Source organism: Rhincodon typus, chromosome 13 (genome assembly GCF_021869965.1).
Source record: "Rhincodon typus isolate 14 chromosome 13, sRhiTyp1.1, whole genome shotgun sequence".
Lineage (NCBI taxonomy): Eukaryota > Metazoa > Chordata > Chondrichthyes > Orectolobiformes > Rhincodontidae > Rhincodon > Rhincodon typus.
In genome coordinates this window covers 3,181,054-3,191,066 of record NC_063344.1, presented here as the reverse complement: position 1 = coordinate 3,191,066, position 10,013 = coordinate 3,181,054, and the positions used below count along the sequence as shown (strand labels likewise).

The 10,013-nt window shown below is 38.4% G+C and overlaps 1 protein-coding gene across 1 annotated transcript in view; it reads left to right on the top strand.

Annotated features, from left to right (window-relative positions):
• The window catches only part of LOC109936745 (ras GTPase-activating protein 2), a 75,122-nt gene extending 65,728 nt beyond the window's left edge, over positions 1-9,394 (top strand). The window contains 4 exon segments of the mRNA XM_048604481.1: positions 720-937; positions 2,776-2,879; positions 3,159-3,348; positions 7,168-9,394. Of these exon segments, the coding sequence (XP_048460438.1) occupies positions 720-937; positions 2,776-2,879; positions 3,159-3,348; positions 7,168-7,192 (537 nt within the window). The 3' untranslated portion in view covers positions 7,193-9,394.
• Positions 9,395-10,013: the final 619 nt, after the last annotated feature.

Here is a 10,013-nt window from a genome sequence, read left to right as displayed (position 1 = left end):
CCTACCTACTAACCTCATCCTGCCCCCTTGACCTGTCCGTCCTCCCTGGACTGACCTATCCCCTCCCTAACTCCCCACCTACACTCACCTTTACTAGCTCCATCCCCGCCTCTTTGACCAGTCTATTTCCTCTCCACCTATCTTCTCCTCCATCCATCTTCTATCCGCCTCCCCCTCTCACCCCATTTATTTCAGAACCCCTGTCCCCTCCCCCATTTCTGAAGAAGGGTCTAGGCCCGAAACGTCCGCTTTCCTGCTCCTCCGATGCTGCTTGGCCTGCTGTGTTCATCCAGTTCTACACCTTGTTATCTTGCAGTGATGCCTACAGGATAACACACTTTACATTTCCAAGCACCACAGCCTCCATTAACCTTTCAGTTTGAATTAGGTAATGTTTGGACTTCTTTAAAGTTATAGCCTTGCTTCTTCATGGCTTTACTAGACTTGTTTAGCGTGACATACTAGGGTATTTCGTGCTTTGGACTTATCCTTAGATAGTGCAATTATTACTTGAGGGTTAATCAAATGTTATTACCAGAATTCAGTTTAATCTATGAACTTGCTTTAAATGGAAAGATATTGCAATCTTGTACACAGGGCATTTGCTTATTACATTGTATTGCTTCTCCAAGCTTATCAGATGCTGCTTCAAACTCCCTTAATTCTGGTTCTTCAAGGACTTGGATGAGATTTGAATATGATTACATTTGTGTTTTCAGATGTTCCAAGTCCTCAGTATTGAAAGACCTGAAAGACCACTTTATGTTCAAGCCGGCAACTGTGTGGAGGCCAATGAATGGATTGAGATAATCACCAGGGTGAGCCGTAGCAATCCCGAGAGGCTGCATGTTTACCATCCTTGTGCTTTTATATCTGGAAGCTGGATCTGTTGCAAAAATACAGATGAGAAAGCTGCTGGTTGCACAAGCTGTACTGGGTGAGTCATTCCCTGAGTGGAAAACATTATCTCTGCCATGTTCTCTTTAAGAATGCAGGCTGATTCCAAGCAAAAGCAGTAAATAATGGTTAAACACAACTTGTCTGTAAAAGCACCTACAAATTTGCGGTAAAGCACTAAGTAAAATAAGTTTTAATGCGTTTGTCACTGGTGTCACTTATCTGGTATCCAGTTTGGAACATGCCTCCAGTATACAATGTAACCCAACTCTTAGTGCTTGCAAAATATAAAAAAATACATTGTTAATTAAATCTGAGTTTTGCTTCCCTAATTTTTAGTTATATTTACAAATGTATGTTTATGGCTTGTTATCTGATAAATAAGTATTTCTACAAAATAAGATCTTAATAAGCTAGGTTGTTAGGAAACTCAATTCTGAATACTATCCCAAATTACACTTGGCAAAGGTTCTTCTACATGTACTTTTGACCCCATCTACTCTAGTAAATAAGCAGTCATAGTAATAAGATCTGAGTAGTTCTGCTATATTCTATCAATGCAATATAATCTATTAAACCCAAATGTGGGAGTGATGCTAAATTGAAGAAAAGTGGTGTAACAGATTTGTTCAAGTCATACATCACTAATCTTTCTGTAATGCCTAATTCTAATACCATCAACCCATTATGTGCTTGCATGTGTAGTTCAATTCAAGTTGCTTTTCATTTGAGATAGGGTTAAGATTAAGTATAGTTCATAGAACATAAAACAGTACAGCACTGTACAGGCCCTTCGGCCCACGATGTTGTGCCAACCTATTATCCTACAAAGATCAAACTACCCTTCATACCCTACATTATACTATCATCCATGTGCCTATCCAAAAGTCGCTTAAAAGTCTCTAATGTATCTGACTCCACTACCACTGCCAGCACCATGCGCCCACCACCCTCTGTAAAGAACCTACCTCTGACATCTCCCCTATACCTTCCTCCAATCACCTTAAAATTGTGCCCCTCGTAATAGTCATTTCCACCCTGGGAAAAAGTCTCTGGGTATCCACTCTATCCATGCCTCTCATCATCTTGTACACTTTTATCAAGTCACCTCTCATCCTCCTTCGCTCCAATGAAAAAAGCCCTAGCTCCCTCAACCTTTCCTCGCAAGACCTGCCCTCCAGTCCAGGCAGTATCCTGATAAATCTCCTTGGCACCCCCTCGAAAGCTTCCACATCCTTCCTATAATGAGGCGACCAGAACAGAACACAATATTCCAAGTGTGGTCTAACCAGAGTTTTATAGAGCTGCAGCATAATCTCACGGCTCTTAAACTCAATTCCCCTACCAATTAAAGCCAACACACCATACGCCTTCTTTACAACTCTACCAACTTGGATAGCAACTTTGCGGGATCTATGGACATGGACCCCAAGATCTCTCTGTTCCTCCACATTGCCAAGAATCCTGTCATTAACCCTGTATTCTGCATTCAAATTCGACCTTCACAATCTTCTGGGTTGAATTCCATCTGCCACTTCTTTGCCCGGCTCTGCATCCTGACAATGTCCCGTTGCAACCTACAACAGCCCTCCACACTATTCACAACTCCACTAACCTTCGCGTCATCAGCAAACTTACTAACCCACCCTTCCACTTCCTCATCCAAATCATTTATAAAGATCACAAAGACCAGAGGTCCCAGAACAGATCCCTGCAGAACACCACTGGTCACCGAGCTCCAGTCTGAATACTTTCCATCTGCTACCTCCCCGTCAAAATCATTTACTCAAAAATATCTGAAGCAATATTTTCAATTTAACAAACTTAACAGCCTGTTTCCTGTGTTAGTTCTACTACTGTTTTTCTCTTTGCCTCTAGGGGTTCTCCAGCAAATATCCAGTTAGCTATTGACTGTGACCGGGAAGCTGAAAGGATATTTTCACTGTTTCGTGCCAACCTGCCCAGGCTACAGAAAATGGAAGGTTAGTTTCCAAGATGTCCCAATGAATAATGTGACTTCATTTTTGGCTTCAGTTTTATATTTTAAATTCAACTGGAAAACATTATTTTACATGTGACCTATAAGGTCATAATGGACTCTTTTGTTTGTAAATGAAGATCTGTGATGTGGAAAGATATGTTACTGTGTTGACACTATCTTTTAGGGAAACTAGTGAACTCTCATAATGGAGAGAATGTGAAAATTGCTGGTGTCTTCACTTCATCTATGCTTTCTTCCTTATGCTGACATTTCTCCATAGATGCTTGTGGGAGTATAGATGTGTATCAAGGTCCTCAACTGGAACAAGATGAATACGCCCACTTTACTATTGAAGATTCAAGAGTCACCTTTAAAACTCTTCAACAAATAATCACGGTCGTGAATACTTTGGCTACATTTCACGAACAGTATCGAATTAAAAGGTCAACAAGTGCGATATATGGCAGCGAGTAAGTATTGGTTTAATTTATTGTGACTTTTTTTGATCACTTCTTAGGATCAGTTTATTGGAAAGGTTAGCATTTATTTCCCATCCCTTTCCCTTCATAAAACAAGGGGTATGGAGAGAAAGTGGGAATGGGATACTGAGATTGCGTGATCAGCCATGATCATATTGAATGGTGGTGCAGGCTCAAAGGGCCGAATGGCCTAATCCTGAACCTTTTCTCTGTTTCTATCATCCCAGGGATTAGTTTGGTGAACTTCTGTTGAACTTGCCCAATGGCAAGTATGTCTATCCTTAAATTATATGCACTACTTCTGGTATACTGTCACCAGGGCCCCATACAATTGCAGAAAGATTGTTTTAATTCTGTGCTGCATTCCCCCTTTGAACACCAACATGCCATTTTCTGCCTTTATTGATTGTTGCACCTGCATGTTAGTTTTAGTGACACATGGTCAGGGATACCAAAGTCCATTTGGACACCTGCATTTCCCAACCCCTTATCATTTAATAAACATTTTGTGTTTCTCATCTTTCTACCAAAGTGGATAATTGCGCACCTCATATTCCATCTGCCAAGACATTGCCCATTCAATTCACCTGTCCAAATCCACTTGAAGCCTCCTTGCACCTTCATTCCAACTTACATTCCCGTCCTAATTTTGTGTCATCATCAAATTCAAGAATATTAGAATTGGTTGCCATAGCCAAATCAAATAAATTGATGGTGAATTACTATGGCCCTAGCATTGGTCCTTGTGGCACCCCACTAACAGCTCCCAGCATTCTGAGAATTATTTATTTCTACACTGCTTTGTCCAATTCTCAACCCCATGAGCTCTATTTTTGCTTAATTAACCTCCTCTATGAGACTTTATTAAAAACCTTCTGAAGATCCAAACCCTGCCCCCACCATCCACTGGCTGTCTTTTCTGAATGCTATTAGTAACATCCACAAAAATCTTCAAGTTTTGTCAAACATGATTGCCTTTTGTAAGTCCATGTTGACTCTGCGCAATTTCATCATTATTTTCTGTCACTAAATATCATATTCTTTATAATAGATTATAACATTTGCCCTATTACTAATGTCCAAACTAACAAGGTCTGTACTTCTCCAATTTACATCCTTTCTCTCTCTTCCTCCCTTCTTAAATAACCGAGTTATATTTGCTGATTTCCAGTCTGTACGAACACTATATGTTCTGAGATGTAGCTCATCTGGTCAAAGGATTTTATCAACCTTTAACCAAATAACTTGCCAAGTACTACCTACATGAAAAGAAATTAGTTTTTAGTTCTTCAGTTTTTCAACTTCCTGGTTGTATTGTATTTGTGGGAGATTTTCAGTGTCATCATGAACACAAAGTAATTTAGTTTCTCTGCCATTTGCCTTCTCCATTATAAATTTCCTACAATGGGCCCATATTTATCCAAGCTAATCTTTTCTTTTTTACATGCCTAAAGAAGCTTTTAGAGATCACATTTGTTTCTTTGTAGCTTGCATTCATAACCTTGTTTCTTTTTTAGATTCAAACAGCACAGAAACAGACCCTTCAATTCCAACCAGTCCATGCCGACCATGTTTCCAAACTAAACTCGTCCCACTTGCCTACGTTGGCCCATATCCCTACAAACCTTTCCTATTCATGAACTTATCCAGATGTCTTTTGTAACTGTGCCTGTATCTGCCACTTCCTCTGGCAGTTCATTCAACGCATGAACCGCTGTGTTTTAAAATAGTTTCAGGTTCATAATTCCTTGAACGTGGAGTCACAGTAAATAGGGTAGTGAAGATGATGTTTGGTACGCTTGCCTTTATTGGTCAGTGCATTGAGAATAGGAGTCCGGATGTCATGTTGCAGCTGTACAGGTCATTGATTAGGTCACTTTTGGAACACTGTTCACTTCTGGTCTCCATGCTATTGGATAGATGTGGTTAAACTTGAAACTGGTGCAGAAAAGATTTACAGGGATGTTCCCAGGGTTGGATGGAGGCTGGATAGGCTGAGGCTATTTTCTCTGAAGCTTCGGAGGCCAAAGGGTGGCCTTATAGAGGTTTATAAAATCATGAGGGGCGTGGATGGAGTGAATAGCCAAGGTCTTTTTCCCTAGGATGGGATTTCCAAAATTAAAGGGCATAGGTTTAAGGGGAGAGGGGAAAGATTTAAAAAGGACCTGAGGGGCAACATTTTCACACTGAGTTTGGTGCATGTATGAAATGAGCTGCCAAAGGAAGTGGTGAAAGCTGGTACAATTACAACATTTAAAAGGAATCTGGATGGGTATATGAATAGGAAGAATTTAGAGGGGTATGGGCCAAATGCTGGCAAATGGGACTAGATTAATTTAGGATATCTGGACGGCATGGACGAGTTGGACCAAAGGGTTTGTTTCCATGCTGTACATCTCTCAACTCTGACTTTGACTCCCACTTACCAACTGTCCCTTTACCTATGAATGGCCTCTCCCAACCAACTTTTGAAAGTTCTTGCCTAATACTGTCAAAATTGGCATTGCTCCAATTTAGAACTTTAACTTTTAGATCTGGCCTATTTTTCCATAATTATTTTAAAACTGATAGAATTACGATCACTGGCCCCAAAGTGCTCCCCCACTGATACCTCTGTCACTTGCCCTGCCTTATTTCCCAAGAGAAGGTCAAGTTCTGCTCCAATAGGAACATTTTCTTGTACATAACTTAACAAATTCTTCTCCATCCAAGCCCTGAAGACCATGGCAATCCTAGTGTATGTTTGGAAAGTTAAAATCCCCTACCAGTACAACCCTATTATTCTTATAGATGTGAGATCTCCTTACAAATTTGCTTCTCCATTTCCTGTTTACTACAAGAGAGGCATATAGTACAATCCCAAAAAGGTGCTCATCCCTGTATTTTTCAGTTTTTTATTAACTGTTTCTTGATCATACTTTGCTGGATTCTAAATTGTTGCCAATTTTCATGCTTATCACTTCTTCTGGCATCCTTATAAACTTCTTCCTTTGATTTAAAACATTATTTATGCTGTTTTGTTAGCCATAGTTGATTTACTTTTCCTAGTGTGTGTTTATGCCTTAGAGTGTGTATATCTTTTGCAGACCACCTAGAACTACTTTAAATACTAGCTATTGCCTGGCTACGATCAAATCCTATTGTGTGTTTATCCCAATTCATTATTGTCAGCTTGGCTCTCGCACCTTCTTAGTTTCCCTTCTTCAGATTTAGGATCTTTGTTTAACATTCAAATTTAATGTGAAATTCTATTGCATTGTAGACATTATTTATTAAAGGCTCCTTTACAGCAAGATTATTAACTAGCTTTTTCTCATTATATACTGCTCCAGAAGCCCATTGTACACATACTCCAGGAACAACTCTTGACAGCAATCATGCTGATTGGCTTTGCGCAATCCATGTACATGTCACTCATTATTACTGAATTACCCATATTATGTGCATCTTTAATTTCCTGATTTATATTGTGCCCAGCATTACCACCACTGTTTAGTGACCTATAAACAATTCCCACCAATGTCTGACCCAAACTGATTCTACATCTCAATCATTTGATATGAGATCTTGCTCACTCGTACTGATCTCGTCCTGTATTGAGGACGACTCTATTTCCTTTTCCTTTTTGCCTATCCTTCCTAAATGATCTTTGAATATTCAGTTCTCAGTCTATGTAGAGACAATTAAATACCTTGATTTGTGTCTTTAAATCATCAGTTTCACTGTGAATGCTGAGTGCAGCTTTCTTCTCTGTAAAGTAACAAGGAATTTCAGAAAGCTGTCATCCTACGATTTTTTTATTTGTTACAGAGAAAATCCTATAGGAGCAAAATAATCCCAACTGAAGATGGAACATTGTAACTGCTGAAGCTATACAGGAAATGCCTCTGGAAATTACTTATTCTTTTTGTCATTCCTATATTGGTGTAAGTATTGGAGAGGCTGGTCTTCGGTAGACATACAGAATGTTTTACTGATGACTAACATTTATGTGAAATCCACAAAAGAGTTCAATGCACTTTAATCATCTGAACTTTCCCAGGTGATCTTAATTTATACATTTTTTAAAAACTGATATTAGTATCAATTTAATCAGATCAGTTGAATGATCCGTTTGGTTATAACGTGGTTATTCATTGTGTCCGTTCTGTGTGTTTCATTTAATTTTTGCTGTGTGACACATCTGAGGAGCTGCCTGAATTTTCTTAATTCGCATGTTTTTATGCAGTTTAATTTTTGTTTTATCTTTTAGTGAAAAATGAACCAAGTGGAAGCTGTTAAATATTCATTCTAATACCCCAAGAGTCTGTCATTTCTGCTGATCGCCAGAATTATCCAGATTATATTCCATCGTAATTGTAATGCCCTTTTAAGTTTTCATTACATGGTTTTTTTCAGTGCTCCTCCTGTAGGCTGTGAGCAGGTTGAGCCTTGTTATTTCCTGCATATGCTGCTATTCAGAGTTGAATATCACGCCATATCATTGCTATCATCTCAGAAGATTGTAGCTTTAATGATTACTTGAATATTTTTGACCGTAGCATCAAGAACATAATAATATTTTCTAGATGTTAATAGCCTGGATGATATGCAAAACAAAGCTTATAGTATTTCATCTGAAAAATTGGATTTTAATTGTAAAGATAACTTCATATTTCCAGGTGCATCAATAAACAAGGGTACTAATGGAAGAATGCAGGTTTATGGTGGGATATTTTTATTTCAGTCATCATAATAGTTGGTAAATTATAAAATAAGCATACACGAAAGATACACTTTTTTGTGTCCACTAACATCCAGCAATTTGTGTGTCATGTAAATTTCCCAAAGGCCATGATCGATGCTGGTGTGTAGGTGTACAACTCTCCAGCACTGTTCATCCAAATGAACATTCTTGTATTGCAACCCTTATAATTTTAACTGTTGTTTTAATGTAACCTGCCTATTTCCCTGAAGAGTTTCAAAATTTAGGTTATATGCAGTGAGGCCCAAAAGTTTTAAGTCCCCTTCCAACAGAATTGAAATAATAAAAAGTCCCTGTTTCCTTGTTATGCACAGGTATGTTGACTGTTTTTACCTCCCCTTCCCCCTTTGTGATTAAAAACTTTTTGATACTGTTCAGTACTTGCTGGTTTCCCAATAAAATTCACATTGCTATTTTATCATTCGCTTAAAAAACACCTGTTGGTTGACAGTTGATTCAGTCTTTTCATTTGGTTGGGGACATTCTCACAGTAAAATCCAAACTCATAACTTTCTTGTGCATAATTCCTGTATGTTGGCAGGATAGATCTTCAAGGTAGACACACAGCTAAGCCCAATGTCACCTCCTGACATATGGAACGAGAATAATTGATTTTGTTTAGAGGCATTTTTCTTTCATCTCCCAGTTACACTCTATAGCTTCTTCCTTACAGTAGAGACTAGTTGGTGTTCCAACCAGCTAGCGTCAGTCAACTCAATGACATTAAAGTTCACACCTGTCTAGATTGTAGCAGATATGTGGGAGCACCATCACTTGCAAATTCCCCTCCAAGGCACTCCCATCTTGATTTGGAAATATATCACTATTCCTTCACTGTCGCTGGGTCAAAATCTTGGAATTCCCTCCCTAATGGTATCATGAGTCAACCCACAGCAGGTGGACTGCAGTGGTTCAGAAGGCAGCTAACCACCACCTTCTCAAGGGCAACTAGGGATGGGCGATAAGTGCTGGCCCAGATCCCACTTTTTTTTTTAATTTGGTATTTTCACTGTGCATTTCGATGACTCCCACAGCATTTAAATTTAAATCTACCTGTTAGGTACTTAAAATATTGGGAAACTGTTAGCAAAGAAATTGTGATTACTGTTTGCCATTTGGTATGGATAGTGGCAATAAGATGTTTTATTGTTTGAGCAGAACAGTTTGACAAACATGAATTTTTGAAGTGACTGATCTGAACATTTGGTCTTGCCTGTCTTGAATAATTGAAGAATACATTATAGATTGTTTAATTAAGAAAAGTGACAAATAAACACTCCCCAAAGAACGCAACATTCAGTAAATGAGATGTGGTTTTTCATACTTGATTGTCAGCGCTAATTAGTATCTCAATGAATGAAACAATGATTCGTGATCATATGATTGCTCAAGAACATCTACAAAACAATTTGGTACATGAGTAGACATTTTCCAAAAAGGTCTGCTCGGAATTTGGATGTTTATAGTTTATGCTCTTTTAATGAATATTTTAGTGTGTATATGTTGAAAAGCCAAACTGTTGTATTATTTTGTATATTAGCTTTACTGTCTCAAAAAGCTGTACTTTTTTAATGTTTCAGCACTTGTTTATCTGCATGTTAGTGTTTTAGGAATGTATTTTTATTTAAATTTTATTTTCGTATCAAAATATTAAAACATGACTTTGAAATTTAATCTGTGTATTGACCTATAAGTGCAAATATTTTTGAGAAAAACTGTGCACATCCAAATTAGGAGCATGAGTGTCCTGTCTATTCAATATCATAATGGCTGATCTAATCTTAGCCATAATGCATTGCTGCCTAACCCAATAACCTTTCACGCCTTCTGGCTTACCCACTTCTGTCTGTCAAATATTCAAAGATTCTGCTTCTACCACCTTTTTGAGGTAACTCAACAAGACTCCTGACAG